At 38.5% G+C, this 19,968-nt stretch overlaps 3 protein-coding genes across 3 annotated transcripts in view; 2 read left to right on the plus strand and 1 right to left on the minus strand.

Annotated features, from left to right (window-relative positions):
* The first annotated feature begins 1,691 nt into the window (after positions 1–1,691).
* On the plus strand, positions 1,692–6,681 carry LOC137138983 (taste receptor type 1 member 1-like). The gene is made up of 6 exons (XM_067525579.1): positions 1,692–1,895; positions 2,295–2,610; positions 2,783–3,508; positions 4,052–4,258; positions 4,576–4,696; positions 5,098–6,681. The coding sequence occupies exons 1-6, from the start codon at positions 1,714–1,716 to the stop codon at positions 6,024–6,026; spliced, it is 2,481 nt and encodes an 826-aa protein (XP_067381680.1). The 5' UTR covers positions 1,692–1,713; the 3' UTR covers positions 6,027–6,681.
* A 5,509-nt stretch (positions 6,682–12,190) lies between these two features.
* her3 (hairy-related 3) lies at positions 12,191–13,333 on the plus strand. The gene is made up of 4 exons (XM_067528544.1): positions 12,191–12,277; positions 12,362–12,457; positions 12,591–12,672; positions 12,804–13,333. Exons 1-4 carry the CDS (start codon positions 12,224–12,226, stop codon positions 13,271–13,273), a joined length of 702 nt encoding a protein of 233 aa, XP_067384645.1. The 5' UTR covers positions 12,191–12,223; the 3' UTR covers positions 13,274–13,333.
* A 2,555-nt stretch (positions 13,334–15,888) lies between these two features.
* The window catches only part of LOC137139884 (probable G-protein coupled receptor 153), a 30,748-nt gene continuing 26,668 nt past the window's right edge, over positions 15,889–19,968 (minus strand). Inside the window, exon 6 of the mRNA XM_067527739.1 lies at positions 15,889–18,748. Coding sequence (XP_067383840.1) covers positions 17,903–18,748 — 846 coding nt within the window. The 3' untranslated portion in view covers positions 15,889–17,902. The remainder of the gene's footprint in view (positions 18,749–19,968) is intronic.

A 19,968-nucleotide genomic window follows, 5' to 3' on the forward strand; every position in this document is an offset into this window, starting at 1 on the left:
TGAAACAAAGTGCAGTCAATGACCGCTTAGCACCAACAAATCATAAAGTAGTGTACCCACCTTCCATAGAATTTCTCATTTCTGCTTCAGTAAGACTGATATTCTCCTGCAGATGAGTGTCTCTCCCCGTTGTACTAAGCAGAACAAATAATTCAAAGACTTTTGAGTGTACAGCTCATGTTCTGGCTATCAATCACTGTCATCCCGAGAATGATTGCAAATTATCTCCTTTCATATTACCTGTGTGGTGTAAGAGCTCATTTGTAAAAGGATGTATATGTTAGCATAAACCAACAATAACTGGTCGATTTATTTCATTTGTGTGTATTTGCTTGTGACCCCATGTAACTTGTACCAATCATATCTTTACTTCCTCCCTGCCATCCATATCACCCTACAGTCATGCACTGACACTGGAGCTGGTATACAGCTGGCCTATGTCCCAGATGCTCTGAATAGGCATCATTTCAACAGGAAATCCCACACATATGCAGTGTCCTGGCTTCTTCATTATTCCTTTATGGGCCTTCTTTACACATCCACCACATGTTTAACTGCCATGGGCTCTAGCGCATTTAGTCACGCTGCCCCCACTTCTTGGGAACTCTCTCCCTGACAATAATCGTAAAACTGATTCTTTTTCCCTATTCAAATCATGACTTAAAACTTATGTTTAAAATGGCTTATTTTTTCTGTCTTCCCACTTTTACCCAATTAGCCTAGTAAGCAATATTATCCTTATGTAGTTTGTTCTATTGCTTTGTTCTTGTGCTCTGTTCATACTTTGTTTGTTATTAATTGTTGCCTCTATGTACAGTGACATTAAGTGACTTGAAAGGCTCTTTTAAATAAAATGTATTATTATTACTTATAAACTCGACAATATGTGGGGCACATTAAGCCAGAGATATGGCAAAGTCATGGGCATCTTTTAAAGGGATATCTGTGGCTATTATCTGTGCTGCAGTTATTTGCAGTTTTGCTCTTTCTGCTCAGTCTATGATAAACTGGACTGCTAGCTATGCATATGATTTGTTGCCTGCTATGCTGGATTGTGTATATTGTACATGTCACAACCAATATGTGTTCTTCTTTGCGAAACAACTGAAAAGGAAAGAAAGAAAGGATGACTACATTTTGCTTGCTGAAGGAGAGAAATTAGATACAACTCCACAATATACAGCTTCACAGCTGGACTTGGAGGACAATGGGTAATGACTCACTGGAATCATGTGGGGCCTCACAACACCAGCAGTCATCTTTAATATGTGACTAGAGGTGTCTTTAGTATGGCCACACACAATATATGTGTTGTATCTAAATGAAATAAATAGAAAAGTTGCTACAGTCATAACATTTCTCATGCTGTAAAATGTTAAAAATTATCATGAATTTCTCATTATATCTTAAGGAAAAAGCTTCTATATAAATTTAATAGATTATCAGATTAATACAAGACGAGAGTATTAAATGGCTCATGATAGTAGGTAAACCTAGTGAGTGCAGTATACATGACAGAATCTCTGTGGCAGCACTTCTTTTGCATAATGATTTGTGAATTATCCTCCAACCATTTAGAGGTACATATGTCATTCCCACATTCATGGAAATGACCAGTGAGGTCACCAGTGTCTCGTTGCTTATTAAAGGAACAGGCAAATCTGCAAACTGCAAATGTAGTTTACATCTGATTGCTAAATTGTTACTACAACAATGAAGCATTTCCATGTTTTTCTTTGTCTTCTTGAATCTCTTCTTAGTCCCATGATTCAATGCACTGTCACAGCCTCAGAGTTCGAGTTGGAAGGAGATTACCTGTTAGGTGGACTTTTTGATATTCATCATGTCAGTACCCTTTTTTATCATGAGAGACCAGAAGCCATCACCTGCTCCAGGTGAGTATTATAATAGATCATCTAAAGCTGAAGCTCATTAAGAACTGCAACAACAACAAATGTAATAGAAATATATTAATAGAAATAGATTAATGAGCTGTGCCATGAACATTAGATCAATAGCTATAACTAAAAAGCCCCCCCATAACCCAACTCAGTTAATTACTGAACTTGCTGTATGACAATATGTCTGACCATAGTCCTGGTAACACGTTACATCCATGTCATAGGTATCACAAGATTTAAAGTGTTCTTTGAGGTACAAAAACAATAGTGCTAAAAGTAATGAAAATAAAACTTGCAAATACAAGATCCTAAAATCACACAAAAAAAAATTGTGACTACTAAATTCCACAGTAAGTAAACTATACTTTCCTGCTCTCTTTTTTCTGTCCATAGTCAACCCTTCCTTCTCCCAAATTATAGAAAATTTCAGATGATGAGATTTGCTGTGGAGGAAATCAATAACTCTACCAACCTTTTGCCAAACATTTCTCTCGGCTATCGGATATTTGACCACTGCTCAGATGCCAAGAATTTCCCAGCAATTTTGAGCCTTATATCAGTCAACGGATTGATCCAACCTTGGGGTGATTCACAGAATCAAAAAGCACTAATATCCAATCTGTCTAAATTGATATCAGTGGTTGGTCCTTTTACAAGTTCTCAGACCCTGATTGCAGCCCCACTTTTCATGATGGATCTCATTCCCGTGGTGAATTTTCCAATTATTGTGCTTTAACATTTTTTTTCTAAAGAGACAGTGATTCCAAACTAAAAATTGTAATAATCTTATCTGTTTTATAAGTTTTACCTGTAATGGATTTTTACCATTTAATGGAATTTTCAGTGAAATTGATTAATTTCTCTGTATTTTCTTTTGACAGGTCAGTTTTGGAGCTTCTATTTCAACATTGTCATATAATTTTAATTTGCCTTCTTTTCTGCGTACAGTGCATTCAAATAAAGACATCATAGAAGTGATTGTTAACATTGTGCAACACTTTAATTGGAGCTGGGTTGCTTTCCTTAACAGTGATGATGATTATGGCATTGATGGACTGGAACTGTTCATAGACAGGATTAAAGATATTGAGATCTGTCTGGCGTACACCAAAGTTCTCAATGAAAATTCAAATTACTCCCAAATGTTTAAACAGATAGATGCTCTGAGGGTACAAATCATTATTGTTTTTACTACTAAACAAACTGCTAAAGTGCTTATTGAGTCAGCAGTACGACTGAATATCACAAACAAGGTCTGGATAGCGGATGATGGATGGTCTTTGGACAAGAATCTCCCCAAGATGAAAGGGATCAAAAATATTGGTACTGTACTTGGAGTGTCACAGTCAGCAGTGGCAATACCTGGTTTTAGTGATTTTATCTATTCTTTTAAAAGCCAGACCCTCAGTGAAAATATCACACAGCAGAAGCTTTGCAATCAGGATTGCAACTGCAGTAGCCTGACTCCTGAAGATATCCTTGCTGCAGATCCATCTTTCTCTTTTGCTGTTTATTCAGCTGTATATGCAACGGCTTATGCCTTACACAATGTCTTGCAATGTGGAGCTGGTGGATGTAATGACAAGATTACAGTGTACCCACATATGGTAAGTATACAAATAATTGTATTTATTGTTTGCTTATTTATGTATTTGATCCACTGTGCACATTATTAGTTTGGATAAGTAAATAAATTTCACAAGCAACATTCTGTATTAATAGCCTCTCGACAACTACCAAAAATGAATTTCAATAGCAAATAAGGAATCTTACTGAGCTGTTTGACAATCTTTGCCAATATTATCTACTGTCATGCTATTTGGCATGAACCAGCACAATGACTATATGGTTTAACTGATTTCCACTGTCTTGATCATTAAAACTGTAACATTTTGTAAATGAGCACAATTTTTACTCATTTTGCCTTAAAAATATTATACTGCTATCAAAATATAAGCCAAATAAAATTTCAACGCAAAATAAACTACAACTGAATGACTACTTAAGATAAAGTAACTTTGAAATAGGAGTATTATACTGCATGTTCCCATTATAAGAATAGTTGTAAAAACAATGTTAAAAATGGAGACTGGAGGCACTGACTAAAACATGAAAGTAACTGTCATCTGAACTTTGTGCACCTATATCAGGTCTTAGGAGAACTGAAGAAGTCAAATTTTTCGCTTTTAAATCACCAAATTCAGTTTGATGACAATGGTGACCCCAAGTTTGGATCCTACTCTATAGTTTTCTGGAATGATAGTGGTGTAGCACAGGAAGTCGGCTTTTACACTTTTCAACCGTCAGTGAATTTTTTCATCAACAGTACCAAAATTCTGTTCTTCACAAAAAATAAAGTAAGTCATTTTTTTCATTTCTTTAATACTTGCAATATAATATGGCATATCCACAACAAACAATGAAAAATGCTATAGTGTTACTTAAGTGCATGTGTATAAAGCTAAATTTATTTAGTGGTAGCAATTACAAACTGTTACAAGCCAAAATCAGGTATGGCATTAGTAGTTGACCATAATTTATTCGAAGGCATAAGTATATTGAGATTGTCTAATATTTAACTCCAAAGGACAATTTCCTGGCCTCCACCCTTTAGAGTATATTTTTTTTACTCTGGATAGATTTGTAATTCTTGTTAAATGAATGTCTTGCACAGGTGCCTCCGTCATTCTGTTCCTCAGCATGTGGTGACGGCTTTGCTAAAAAGCTAACTGGAACCCAAAAATGCTGCTTCACATGTGAAAAATGTCCAAATGGAACTTTTGTCAACAGCACAGGTAAACTTTTATAGTAGATAGGAAGAAAAACAAGGCAGAAAGCTATGCTGCGATTCATTGTGTAATGATAAATAACTCCAGTCCAAACGTGTCAAATGGACAAAGTTATAGACTTCACTTTCATTCATTAACATGCCAGTGAATCCTGAGCTTGCTGAAGTAATGATGGCTAAATACTTCTGTTGTCGAAAAGGGCCCAAGTCTTCAACTTTTGTTTACTTCTGTTGTGCAATATAATGTCTGATTAAATTTAAGAATAGCTTTATAATAATAACTTTAATAATTGAAATAACTTGTTTTGGGAGATTATATTGAATCATTAGTGAAGAACACACAGCTGTGTAATATCTGCAAATGTTAAACTTAAATTTATTGACAAATTATTTTTTTCATGAAAACAGCAAATCCCTATTCATGCATCAACTGTAAGATGACAGAATGGTCTGAAGAAGGAAGTACATCTTGTAATCTGCGGGCAGTAGAATACATATCATTCACAGACATTGGGGCTATTTTGCTCATTACTGCAGCCTGTGCATTCATAGGCCTGACACTAGCCATGTCTATTCTCTTTGCCATCAACTACAACACACCTGTTGTCAGATCTGCTGGGGGACCAATGTGCTTCCTAATTTTAGGCTGCCTCTGTGTGTGTAGTCTCAGTGTGTTCTTTTACTTTGGTAAACCAACTATTTCTTTTTGTATTCTAAGATTCTTACCATTCATCCTGTTCTACACTGTTTGTCTAGCATGTTTCGTTGTGCGATCTTTTCAAATTGTTTGCATTTTTAAAATAGCCGCCAAGTTCCCACAGCTCCACAGTTGGTGGATGAAATATCATGGACAATGGCTGCTCATCAGTGGGGCATTTGTTATTCAGGCACTCTTACTTCTTATTGGGTACTCTTATGGACCCCCCACACCCTACAATGACGTATCTTGGTACCCGGACAAAATTATAGTTGATTGTTACATTAATATAAAAGCAACTGCTTGTCCTGTGATTTTTCTTGTATCTCTGTGCTCCCTTTGCTTTATTTTCTCCTACATGGGAAAAGACCTTCCAAGAAATTACAATGAGGCGAAAGCAATAACGTTCTGCCTACTCCTTCTGATCCTCACCTGGATCATCTTTGCCACTGTATACACGCTTTACCGTGGCAAGTTAATCGTAATCTTTAATGCTGTGGCTGTACTCTCCAGTCTATACTCCTTTCTGTTGTGGTATTTCCTCCCAAAATGCTACATTATTATCATCCAACCCCATAAAAACACACAGCAGTACTTCCAAGGCCTGATACAGAATTATACTAAAACAATTAGTCAGTAATAGGTTCTAATAAACATGAATAATACTGGAAATGCAATGCAATTGGGATTTAATAGAGTTTCAAATATTGACTCATTTACTTTTCCTTTAAAAGTTTGGCTAATGTTTTTATGGACATATATGAGAAACAATAAAAAAATTGTCAATCAAGAAGTATGTGTACTGTAGTCCCAGGAATGTTCTCTAAATCCTAAGCAAAAGACTTTCCTAAAGATTATCAGTGGCTTAATGAGAGTAAAGAAACAAAAATACAAAAAACAAAACAAAAAAAAAACAGCTGATCTCGTCAATAATCTTTTTAAGTTAATCTTTGCAAGTTTCCTTCCAAATTGTTTATCCAGTCATTTGGCCACTTTTAGCAAGATAGTTGATGTTCTATGATTCTTCTTGCTCAAATTTCCTAGCCTTGCTAAGAACTGTAATCACCCACCTTGAAAATATATTCAAAATTAAAAAGGAAGAAATTGTTTAACTTTAAGGCAAAACTTGGATGTTTGTCGTTTTGTAGAATAGTAACAGTGACTTATGCATTACAATATTATGCAGTATATTGGATAGCACAAATACCAAATGTACATTTTGCTGTCAGTGAAATAATGCTTTAACTTAGTTTCTAACAATGTGTGTTACTTAAAAGGCTTGGTTTATTCAGTAATCTATATCAATTTAATTCTATTAACGTACTGTCTAGATTCAGATAATGTTATGTAGGCTATATACACAATATCTATAACTGTAAGACTAATTCAATAAAAATATCAATTAAAATGTGTTTTCTTGTCTTGAGTTTTTGAAGATGCTGTCACACTATTTTTACCACATGGTGGCATCACTTCACTTTTACATTTTTACGCCAGTGTACTATACATATACCTCCAAGATTTTTATTTCAGTATTCACCAAACTTGATGTCTACTGTTTTTCATGGTGACCCTCACTTAAAATACTTAAAACTGGATTGGTAATAAGTTTTTTCTCTCTTTGTGGGCAGGATTCATCAGTAAGCGACATTATAGCTCCAGAGATAATGAAGTCAGATCATGTAGATCTGTATGACCCTAAGAAATGCTTATTCCCATGTTGTTATATTTTATTGGTTATTTCTCCATAGATCCACTTAAATCATTTACGTCAAACGTCTGTTTGAGGTGCAAAAGCAACAACATGTAGTGTCGGTTTAGAATTCAGCTTTGCTTAACCAACATTTCTTCAGTCCTGTTTCTGTGGTGCTGCAACGTGGACCACTTTCCCAGTCTGCATCCCTTCTTCTAGTTTAGATGAAGGTAACGTACTTGATTGGTTTGACAGGGGTACTTTGTGCTGACAGTAGGCTACTTACACAAAACGAATCCGTTGACCCGAGCGAGTACCCGGAGTCTCCATTTGAAAGTCAGTTTCACGCCGTGATGCTCTCTGGGGTGCCCCACGAACTGCAACGGAAAGAGCACTGCCACAGGGGGTAGTCCTGTTTGACAATTCCAGAAGGTAAATTGCCATTTTGTTGTGGCTATTCACTTTGCTTGCAAGGAGAAGGGGAGGATGGACCGTGAAACTAGGAACGAATTGGTAAATAGTGCCACTTAGTATGGCATATGGCGCTTTTGGAGAGCTGAAGGCTGACGCCAACAAATTGACGATTTCATACCAATTTCAGACATAAATTCACCACACACGTTGCCACTAAGGTTTATTTTAACTTTATTTTTGTACGTTTTATTTCACTTGTGAGAAGTTCAAGATTAGTGTGGTCTGCAGTGGTCAGGCGCCTAGGTAAAGACAGGGTTGATAAATAGATAGATAAGGTGTTTATGGTCATTGTACGTGTACAATGACATCATGTTGGAGCACCTCCTGATGCCACACATTAACGTATAAAGACCATGGCAAATATTTACATGTCCACCAGTCGCTGCAGGTTTATTTTATATTGCTAAGGAATACTAAATAAATAATTTAAAATAATAAAATGTATATTTTCAACTTACAAACGCGTTTTGTGACCATTAGTAATTACCTTGCTTTGTTAATTATATTTTAAGAAATTACTTAGTTCAAGATAGTTTCGATGTGGTTGCACGCATTTTACAAAATATGAAGCGAGGAAAATCGGAGGAACGCCCCGTGGCTTTTCACCTTTCAATTTTCCACTTTGGTCAGATAAAGGGAAACCCCCTGGGAAAGTGAGCAGCAAACAGGTCGGTCCTTTTGCACTAACAGGAAAGACACAGTTCAATTTTTACTGAAGGCAAATTAATTTTTGTGCTCAAGTGGATTGTCCTTGAAAACCTCTTTGGTTCCCTACTGCTTGGGGATGCAGATATTGAGAGAGGCGTCTTCCCTTGACTCCATTCGTCTAATTTCCAAGTCGAATGATGAGTTACCAAGTTTCGAATTAGACACAATTTGTTTGAACCTTAAATACAGTTTGCCAATTTTTACGAATATTTACTACATTATGGTAAATTGCATTTAATTGACATTGTTCCATTTACATCGACCCAATCGGGTGCCGTTTAGCAATGACTTAGTTTTACCCCGTGTGCTGTGAGGTTAACCTGTAGACTATTGTATAGTTATTAAACCCATGCTAAAGTTACGAGAGCTTTTCCAGACCTTGAAACACCATAAATATCTCAAACAAACTTTAGGCCTGTTGGGTGACGATAGTGTCGAACCATCAGTGAGTGCGTTAACACTGAGGTACAACGATCAAACAGGGAACATGTTTGTTTTTGAAATGTTATTAATATATGACTAAACGCTTAATTTCCACGTTGGTCATATACTTGGTAACTGTTGTTTTACGCACGACTAAAGACACCAAAGGGTGCTTGGTTATTCTCATTCAAATTCCACTCAAGTGGTTTAGAGTAAATGGCAGATGTTTTGCAATTCAAGGCGCATCAATACCCATGCGCTATAGTGTTTAACAATGGCGCTCGGTTTTTGTTAGGCACTTGTGTCTTTCAGTTCAGACCTTCACAAAGGCTTCATCCTCCAGCGACTTTTAAAGTTACTTTCCACTTAGTTCATTTCGAGTCTTGAGAAAACCTTAAGCGATGTTAATGTGCACCTCTCGTCTTTTCATGCGGTAACCCCGGCACACATAGGCAAACAGCAGCCATTGTGTTCCCAAACCAAAGTAAGAAGTCTTTAAATAACCCTGGGGCTAGTCTATAGAAATTCATGACGCTACTTCCATTTGATGTCTGATCAGAGCTTCGTCAACAGGTCCGTCGCGTGGCTTTTGCAGAAAATCCTATCTATATTTCTAATATTTTTTCCAGTGCACCTGTCCAGTGCTCTTTTTATTGTGACCTTGTTACCCACAATGAGCGTTTCGGTCACACCAGTGCTGCCTCAGGTCCATCTGAATGGAAGGCGGCGCACCGATTAGCTCCGCTGCCGGTGCGCAAAATTATTGGCCTGTCTTTGCATATTTTAACAGCAATTTGCTGAGAAATCCACACATGGAATAATCTGTAAATGCATGCAATTGTAAAACTCGTAGACAGAAATTATATTAGTTAAATTATAATTATATTACTGCTCATTTACAGCTATTTTATAAAAATATATTGACCCACACATCAAAGACCTATTCAAATATTGGCTGTTTAGGATAGCTGAATGCACGCGGAAATTATTAGGACAATGTTGGCATCGTAAAAAATGTTTATGTATTTTTTTTTTAATCAATTCAGTGTTTTCTAATATATCTAGATAACACTTGCGCAATTTCTCCACCAGTAGCCTATTGGTCTAACGATTGGCATAGAAATCTCTTAGTTTTTTCTAGGAAGTTAAAAGTTTATTGCAGTAATTGCATAATTGCTTCACTAATTGTTGTTAACAAGTTCTCCAATAGTCAAATTATTACAGCAGCATCGTCAGTACCCCGCCGGCAGGCATCCATGACAAAAGGTCCAAACGGGTTAATGAATGACCTGGGGCTGAAAAGTGAAAGTTGAGAAAGAGCCTCAGCTCTTTTATAAACATACACTTAACTTGTCATTTAATGGCACCTGCATTATTATGTCCAATTGGGACACAAGTTTCTCGTTGCGCTATTGTCATGGATAGATGATGACAAAGACAAAGTCAGCTGGCATTGGGGGGAAACAGTTTTAAAACCTGGCTGCCTTCTTTCGCTGGAGATCAGTTGTTATTTTAATAAACTTTACAAATCTCCCTTCCTGTTTCATACCAAAAGAGGAGAGCCGGCTAATTGAAATTATAGCGAGTAATCAGCGGTGTCGTGCCACAGAATACCAAGACAGGCGTCTGTTGGGATGCCACGACTCCATGTTGAAATCAACGCTCCACGGTCTCATGTTAAACCCAAGCGTGAAAACGCAGATAATGTGGCGTCTCGATAGGACAAAGACATCAGAAAGCGCACTTACACCAGAGCACCTCGGCCAAATTACATACCAATTAAATGCTTTAGTATAACACCACAATTGTGGCCCATAATTTCTCGGTACATTTTACGCAATTAGTGTATTCTGCCACACCATCGTGTCTACACGTCTGCGTGGCTTAGACGTCAAACAGTGATTTAGTTTAGCGAGGTCAATCTATCGAGTCTAAACCACGACAAAATGATAATATCATTACATAATCAATATCTAGTATCCTTTGTAATTTAGTGATGTAAAATGTCGCATTAATTGAGTTTCAGCAGGACCTACAAATGCTGTGGTTTGAATTAAACGGTATTAAACATCCTGTGTAGCAAGGTCAAACTGGTAGTTCAGGTGAAACAGCCGATTGTACTGGGTGTTTATCTTCTCGAAATGGATTGAATGAAGAGAAGTTGGCGCACTTTAGAAGAGACTGGAATCTTTTGATGCCCACACGGCGTTGGTCACAAAGCAGACGAAAAGAAAAGATCAATGGCTCACTGCTATAAACTGGTCTCTTTTCATGCACCCTCTCACTAGACGGGACACAAATGCCCCTCCTCTGTCCGGGGCCTCGGTCATTTTAACACAAGCACTGTGTCCCCTCAGTCAAGAACACTTGGGCAATGTAAGGCAAATTCAATTCGCGTGTGTTTCAAAATGCACCATTTTCTGGAAATACTCGGGAAACTCTAAATACCAAACAAAGTTACATTGATGTAATCTATTGCTAAAACGTATAGCATTACACTCATCGGTTTCTAAGGCTTCAAGTCACCCTATTGGCCCGCAGAGAGCATATGATCAATACATTGTTTCAGCTGGTATGACTTTCCCAAGCCTTCTCCCCTTTCAGTGAGCAGTGTGGAAAATCGGGAGGCGAGGGACCGAGGACAAGGGGCGGCCCGCGATTCTCCTCGGTGCCTCACTGCGCCTGGTATGAAGACAAAAACTAGTGATGCACAATACCCAAAGAATCCTAAGTGTTAAAATAATTTTTCTTTTAACTCTCTTACGTGCATGTTTGTTTGGTGCACAAACAAAAGTGTGGTTGCACATTTAAAGTAGCTTAGATGACTTAACAGTTTGCAGGTGTAACGACAAGTGTCGACCAGAACATCGAAATGCGGGGACACCACAGGAATTACCACGGTGCTGACTTCGACCAGGTGGCGTGAAACTCTCATATAAAAGACTGAATACAGGAGTCAATAGTGGCTACACTACTCACCCATTATATTTCAAATTATTACGCTTCTGTTTCTTTTTTGGGGGGGTTGTTGTTTTGCCCCACACGTTGTTTCTTGTGCATCTGCCCTTATTTCACCAAGGGGAATGCTCTGCCAAGCCTAGTTTACGTTTTGTATTTTAAAGCGATCTTAAAATAAAACCCCGATTGACTGATAAATTTAAATAGAATTGACTACTTATGCACAATATGTTTACAGATGTAGATCTGTGGTTCACATTGCGTATGTGTTGGGTATTCGTGAATGTAGACTACACTGAACATTTATCTGCCAATTCCTCTGCAGAACTGAACATCAGATTAGGCTTTTTAATACGGAGGAGGAATTATAGAAATCATATATTGTAGCAATTAAAAATACACAGCATTATGTGTGGCTGTCAAATGACGCCAGTGTTGCTCATTTGAGCGCAAGAGATAGGCGGGACTGGCTGCATTGAGATGTTAAGTGGGTGTCTCTATATAAAGCCATTCAGGGTCAACTCCTTCATTTGTTGGCCAGAGAGAGGAGGAGATTAACTTCAAGTAAAGCAAAAAACAGAATGGTGGCGACAACAGATTGTGCAGAAAAGTCCAAGCCCCTCGCTGGAAATAAGGTGTGCAACTTATAAATAGGAACTGAATGTAAAGGTAAATGCAAAAGATTGATATGCAAACTTAATTTTTATCTCGTTTTACAGGTCTCCAAACCACTCATGGAAAAGAAACGAAGAGCTCGCATAAACAAGTGTCTGGACCAGCTGAAATGTCTCCTGGAGAGCTACTACAGCAGCAATGTATGTATGCTGGTTGTAATTTTACCATTTCATACAAAATCTTTTATAAATTCAGACTCCTGAAATATATGTCCAAGTGACGATAATATTTAGTGGGAGAACAGTGTCTCAATAATGTCATGTTTTAACTCAGATTCGAAAGCGCAAACTGGAGAAGGCCGACATTTTGGAACTCACGGTGAAACATCTAAGGAGTCTCCAAAAGCTTAACAGCCGTGAGTTATAACCTCATTCTGATAGACCGAGCCATCAAATGCTTGTCTGATTTACGATGAACAATCTGAGCAAATCCTGGTTTGAGTTTTTGTGTGTCTCTTACCTTATGCTGTCTTTCCTTTGCTTTCAGTCACTGCTGCCGCTTCAGAGTTTTCTGATTACCAAATGGGCTTCCGTGGTTGCCTGGCGAACGTCAGCCAATACTTACTGATGGCAGACAACTTGAACTGCAGTGACCACTGGGTGTTGGCGCACCTTTCCAATAAACTCAGTCGCTCCCTGGGGCGAGGGGGGGTGTCCAGCACCATGGACAGCGGCCCGGGCCATGCTAAGACACAGGATGAGGCGGCGAGGTTTCTTCCTTTGGCTGCTGGGTCTGAGGAGAAAAACAACGCCAGATCGAAAATACTGAAACCTCACAGTGCCAGCACGCTTCGTTCTCTACCAAGTGCAGACACACAGGAGTCGTCTGCGACCAAAAAGGCCGTTACTGCAGCATCCACAAAAACTGCTCAAGAAAAATGCTGCAAGACGTTTCCTTCTGCCAGTCAAAGGAATGAAGTTGCAAACACTCAACACAACGTCTGGCGGCCTTGGTAGAAAGGATGAAAAGCTGTAGAGTCACAGCTTTATTGAATGTTCATAAATGCACTGTACAGATTTCCACAATATGCTACTTGTTATTTAGGCTATAATGTATTTTTTTATTTTCTTAATAAAATTGTCAAAATAAACTTTGTTTATCTAAACTTTGTATCTTATTATGTAGCACAGTAACAATTCAACTGCAGACTTCTCGGTAGCACTTCAGACTCAAATATACAGAAATGTGTGCATGTAACGAATGACCTGATTATTACACAATAGCTAATAACTTGTTCCTAAATAACTCCGAATCAATGGTTACGTCCACAATGGTATGCTGGAGAAAAGAACAGAAATACTTTATTATCAAAACAGTAGGTGATTATTTCATAAGTACTATGTACAACAGGGCGACAACCACTGTCACATTACTTGAGTTATGTACATACGTATATATATACATACATATATATATATATATATATATATATATATATATATATATATATATATATATATATATATATATATATATATATATATATATATATATACATATATACATATATATATATTTATTAAAAAAACCTGTGAGAAATGGACAACATAACATTGGCCAAGACGTTTACTGGATTTTATTACAGACTCTGTAAAGCACTTAAACGGAAATGAGTGTGTGGGGAATTAAAATTAAATATCTAAACGTTTGAGAGATTATTGTAAAAGCACTGGAGCTGTGACATAAAACGTTAGAAAAGTTTGTTATAATTATTATTATTACAATTATTGCTCCAATTGTCCAACACGGAATAAGGAAAATACTTTTGTGAGGTTGACAGAGGAAAAATATGAGACACGAGATGGCTTTGTCTGTCACTACCTTCATTATTCTCTGGTTTCACGCATAAGTACCGCAACATTGGTGGGCAAACGAGATGCTTGTTGGACAGCACGACAATTTTCTGCTACTAGCCCTCAGATTACACGCCATGTTCTCTTCTCTGTCTCCTCTAGACTGAGAAAAAAAAAACCCAACTTAGTTTACTGAGCTGAAATAGACTTTCCTAACTGTCACCAGCTATTCTGGAACTAATTTAGAAAAGCTGCCCACCTAAGGCCCAGTCGATGCTCATGTCAAAATACCGACATGTCTCTTTTTAGTCTGCTCTATACTGAAAACAGAAAACCTACTATAGATGGGAACGCGTTGGTTGAGCCGTAGCATATGTGTCTCGTTGACACCAAACCTGTCTATCATTCAGATCCTTTAAAGTTCACTCGCTTTCTTCCGCTGCTTTGACGGGGGTGTCATAAAGTGTCTACATTCACCAGGGAGCAGCGCTGGAAAGGATGGCACCTTACAGCGAGGAGAATCGCTGTAACGCCCACAATTCTTTTAAACGGTTTGCTGAAAAGACACTGCTTCCCCATGGAAGAGATGTGGAGAATAACACAACTCACACCACCATCCGGAAGTATTAAATTTAAGTTTGATTATGAAATAACCTGCCTCTGTAAAGTTTTTTTTAATGTACTTTCTTTGATGGCCCATGGCACAAGAATAGTTTGTCAAACAAGAGGCCACGTGACTTCCACATTGAACTCTTCTCTGCATTGTTTAAGTAATCTAGTTGTGTTTGCCATAACAATAGCAACACACATTTGAGCCGAGAAGCGAAGCGAAGGGAAGGAAAGGAGAAATATGTTATTAGCATTAGTCAGGGCCCAGTGAGCCGTTCTTAAGTGCGCACACATGGATGAAGTGAGGGCCCTTATATCGCTGTTCATTTTGCTAGTAGCTTCTACGACACATACCACATCTTCGGAGTGTTCTCCATCACGGTGTCAACACTGTAACGCTGAATTGTGCGATTAAGACACACAGTGACAGCCAATGTGGATCACCCAAGGACTTCCTGCTGCCTGTGTTTCCCCAACTACACACACAGCACACCGTGGAATTACCTTTCGATTCTACAAACGAACCGTGTCATCCTCAGTGCTACGAGCAGCTCGGCCAAAACTTTTAAACAGCGGCTGGAGAGCAGATTCAGCCCGATTAGAAACAGACACTCGCTGCATCAGGGGGAAGGTTACTTTGAATGAACAGACACCGTGTGTCAAAAGCTGTAACCGAGGGAAATGGTGAACATAAATCTATAACCAGTGCTTGGAAGTTATGCTATTAGCCAAACCATTGTTAATCTAACCCACCTGGGCCACCGGGGTGGATTAGCGAGCTCACGCTAAACTTGGAGGCTGTTAGCATTAGCTCAGGTTAGCGTTAGCCGTTTTCATTTCAAATACTACCAAATTAGAAGTTGCAGCCTTACAATCTTCTTGTCTAAAGAGGAAGGACTTGACAGTTGTCATCACGACGGCTGACGAGCAATGAGATGAAGCAAAGGGCCATTCGGTTCGGAATGAAACCTTTTGTAGTATCATCCATATCCCTCGGTAAGCAGGATAATGGCGCAAGGGACAGTGTTAAACCAGCTGTTAATGAGACTCAACCTTGGCCTTGTTTTACAGACCTGCCTGTAATCTAGACAGCACAAGGGTTACTGCATCTGAATTTAATTATTCATACCTTTTTAACAAAGTCATCACCTGAACAAGAAAATCATAGCATTTAACTTAATTTGTGGAGCCATACATCTTTTAATATGATACAAAATAATATTTTAATATTGTAAACACAACAGAATGACATGGCAACGTTTGACAGGGGAGTGTGAGGCTTCAGAGACCAATAGGCTGCAATCAATGAGTGGTACATTGAGACATGAAAAATACTGCAAATGAGCAAAATATATGCCAAACATTTTCAACTTTATTACGTGAATAATATAAGCACGAAAGTTTCACAACTAATAACGTTGTCAAAGGGGTTATTTTCATGTCATATTGTCTTTATACTTTTAATATTAAAAAGCATAGACCTCTGGGCAAATACATTCATGTTACCAGTCACTGTTCACTAAAAGCCAAAGCCCAAAGATGGTTCTGATATTATTTATCATTTGAAGGAGTTTTTCACTCCTGTTAATCAGCAAACTGTCAATAGTTCATGTAGCGGGCTTTGTAAGTCAGCTGCATTGTTAAGTTACTCCAAAGTCGATCTTTAGTGACAAGTGAGAATTTCTCAAAATTTGTGGGCATATATGGAGAATTTCAATAATAATTTATTGATATGATTTTGTCTTTGGCCTTTTGGCTATTTTGCTAGGATGTGAAATAATCACTTTCTTTCTTTCCAAATATTTAATGAAAGAGAAGTAATAAAATGTAAAGTCATATTATGTCTCCAACATCTGTTAATGAGGCATCGGGAATGCTTACATTTCATTTAAATTATTTCACAGATTTCAGAAAAATCAGGTGTTGAAATCCACTTCATACCCCTCCCACAACAGGAACATATCAACAGATCTGCTCTTTTTTGAAAAAACATTACTGTGGTTTACTAAATTGCAATATGCCCCATTTCCGTTCAGTTCACAATGTTACTCATTTGTGCAAACATATTTGAGGGTTTAGGTAGTACATCAGTATTTAAGTACATTTAAAACTGTACGTTTTCTCTTGGATGGCTCCTTAAGAAACCACAATGGGTGCTTCTTTATGTATTACTGAAACAAATAATTGGCGAGGTCAGGCTGACATGCTTAGTTGATGAGGATATAGCACCCTTTGCAGATTTTCTACATCTAGTGTTCAACAGCAGGGTGGTACTGTTATAGCTGATGATCTCAAAGTTAACAAAAAAAATTAGAATAATGAAAACTGGATGAAATGTTTCACGCAAAGTTATGATTAAAAAAAGAACACTAAAACCATAAGTCCAATATCCTTTATATATACATGACATGTCTGATTTTAAATGTTGATTAAGAATTTGGGGGTGCTCACATTATATCTCAGTACCTCACTGTATAACTTTTAGGCATTAGAGTTTGGGATTACCGTCCTCAGTTGACTTAAGTAGCTGACATAGTATAGGGTGCTTGACAAAAAGTTTTTGTGTCTTGTGAATAATAATATTTATACAGCTGTCCAACATTGTGATGAAATAAAACATGTGCTATATGTATAATGCGTCATGTTCTTAACTCAATCTCATGGTACATGATCAGCATTCATTCAAGTGTGATTTGAAAGCAATGCAACCAAACACACAGCCACTGCAGACCAAGTAAATCAATTTCAGTTTGATTTTTTTAGGTGCAAAAAACAATTTAAAAAAGCCACCCCGACAACTGTGTTTTCCAATTTGTTGAGTATTTCGTAAGAAATATCAAACAGCAAAAACAAGGTGTGGGAAGGTTCACGCCATTTTTAAAAAGAGTTTAGTTGAGCCAGTGCTGGGAGAAAAAAAGTGTCCTAAATGGATAAAAGTACCATCAAACCTTTTAACCAGTCTGCATATTTAATCAACATTAGGCTCATTCAGAAACCATGTCTTACGTGCCAAAGGTTAACAGATGTTTTTTGGTGGTTAATATAATAAAACAGAATCGTGGCACAGGTTAAATGGCCAAATAATCCAGTATGTCACTTTTGCACAACCACCAGATATTCCAGTGGTTTTCATTATAACCATATCTTCAGTACTATTATTACATTAACAAGGGAAACTTGCTTTTAGGTGCTGGAACCTAGAGAATCAGAGTGAAAGGTGATGTATCCCGAAGATGATGCTGAGGGTGTGCTTACAAAACTGTTTGTGCTTCCTTTACTCTCAGCCTTGCTCAAGTGCTTCTGATGCCCCCAGTTAGCTCCAGCACTAGCCCCAGCTCCACCACCTGTCCTGGGCCTACAGGCAGAGTGCCCTGGAGTCTGCTGGCTGCAGCCAGGTGAGCCCGCTTCAACCTGCTGTTTCCCATCTTGCAGGTGCTCCCGGCTGCCTTTCGCAGAGCCACAAGCCATAGGGCTCTTCCTTACACTAGGTCTGTCTGGTTTAGGGGAGCCCTCTGGCGAGTTGCCCCGACTGCTGTTCCTTCTGTGCTCTGAGAACCGTCTGAGTACTTGAGGCTCACGCTCAAAGTCTGTGAGCGGGAAGTGAGGAAGGGTGACTGGGTGCTGTTCATACACATTGGGGATTAATGAGATGGTGGATATGCGCCGTGGGCTCTTCCTGGGGCTCGGCAGTGGTGTCTCATCAATAAAATTGATCACCTCATCACGACTAAAACACCGCAGTTCATTCTCGTAGTGGTCCCCACCACATACTACACGTGGCAGGTGCTTGAGGGAATGCATGCTATCCTCAGAGCGTCGCCGCTTGCGATGAGGGTGATGATGATGGTGGCTCTCCTCGTGGTAGGAGACCAGGCTGCTCCTGCGCCTCTCGTGGCGCGGCAAGGTGGAGCTGTAGTGGGCACTCACTATCATATCCTCGGTGGAGCCCCATCGGTGAAGGTATGAGGGGATCCGGTCGTTGGTCCACATGTCGGTTTCGTCGTGGGAGTATCTTCTTGTAGGGGGCACCTGGATGCAAGACACAAACCAAACCCGTTAGTGTCTAAATCACACTCACATTTAATCACCTAGAAGTCCACAACAACACAGAATAAGAGACACATGGTACAGGATATTAAGTTACAAGTTAGCATTATTTTTGATTGTAACTTACCTACATTGTTAGTTACAAAATATATTACATGTAGGATCCTTCAGTTGTCTCTAATAAGAGTAATTTGTACCCAATAAGCAGTACTCAATATGAAACCTACAATGATTTGATTTGATAGTACGAAGTACTGTATGTCCCAATGAAAATCTCTATCTTTGGTGCCCTGATACAGCTGTAGTTCTTGTGGAAAATCCTACATGTAGCATGCATATGTTCATTGTTCAAGATGGTTCTTTCTAATCCTCCAGACATCTATGACAATCTAGTTTAACCTATCATACATAACCAGGGTTCTAACTGAACTAGTATTATTTGGAGATGAAAACTGCAAAGGGTGGTAGCCCCCTACATTATACTCACATTCCATTCTGTTCTGACAACTATGCAGGAGAGAGAGTCTTTGTCAAGGTGGCATCAAGAGCCTCAAGATTGAGATCAGCCTGCCCCCCTGTGGTGGCTTTTAGTAAATGCAGAGAAATGAGACAGCAGACGATACAGTAGCATTGAGTGTGTTAGGTGGGAGCGCTGAACAGCAGAGGGAAGCACAAGCATGAGGATGAATTCAGATGCAGGTGTTAGGTGGCAGGATGTATGGGAAGAGAGAGACACTCGCACAAGCCAATAGAGACATAGAGGCTTTCCTCTGCAATCAAACCACTAGAAAAGTGCCTTAGCAGTTCTCGAATGGAAGTGCTACGTGATGTTGACTTGAAGGGTATTGCTGATTTGGGGTCAGATTGGACCTTTACCCTTCCAGCATTAACAAAAACGTTTGACTGTGTCACAGCTCAGATAGTTATCTTGTAACTAGAAAGATGCACTTGTACAGCATATAATATTTTACAATCACAGAATCTTATTTTGTGTGAAAAGGTGTACATAGGACACAGAGATGATGGATGGAGTGATGAGTTAATCTAATGAAATGATAGCTACTGTATACATCTCTGTTTCTCAAGGCTTCTTAAAAAGTTAACATGAATAGGGAGCAAATTTTTTAAGGGTAATGATTTTTTTAAATGCTCATTAAAATGTTAGAAATTTGGGATTTTATACAAATAAAAAAAGACTTTTA

Source organism: Channa argus, chromosome 13, assembly GCF_033026475.1.
Source record: "Channa argus isolate prfri chromosome 13, Channa argus male v1.0, whole genome shotgun sequence".
Lineage (NCBI taxonomy): Eukaryota > Metazoa > Chordata > Actinopteri > Anabantiformes > Channidae > Channa > Channa argus.

What these genes read in the sequence shown, in the direction of transcription:
- LOC137138983 (XM_067525579.1), top strand. Translation starts at nt 1,714, where the DNA reads ATGAAGCATTTCCATGTTTTTCTTTGTCTTCTTGAATCTCTTCTTAGT. An exon ending in TGTTCTTCACAAAAAATAAA is followed by an intron (nt 4,259 to 4,575) that starts GTAAGTCATTTT and finishes TGTCTTGCACAG; the next exon opens with GTGCCTCCGTCATTCTGTTC. An exon ending in AACTTTTGTCAACAGCACAG is followed by an intron (nt 4,697 to 5,097) that starts GTAAACTTTTAT and finishes TCATGAAAACAG; the next exon opens with CAAATCCCTATTCATGCATC.
- her3 (XM_067528544.1), top strand. Translation starts at nt 12,224, where the DNA reads ATGGTGGCGACAACAGATTGTGCAGAAAAGTCCAAGCCCCTCGCTGGA. An exon ending in AGAGCTACTACAGCAGCAAT is followed by an intron (nt 12,458 to 12,590) that starts GTATGTATGCTG and finishes GTTTTAACTCAG; the next exon opens with ATTCGAAAGCGCAAACTGGA. An exon ending in TCTCCAAAAGCTTAACAGCC is followed by an intron (nt 12,673 to 12,803) that starts GTGAGTTATAAC and finishes CTTTGCTTTCAG; the next exon opens with TCACTGCTGCCGCTTCAGAG.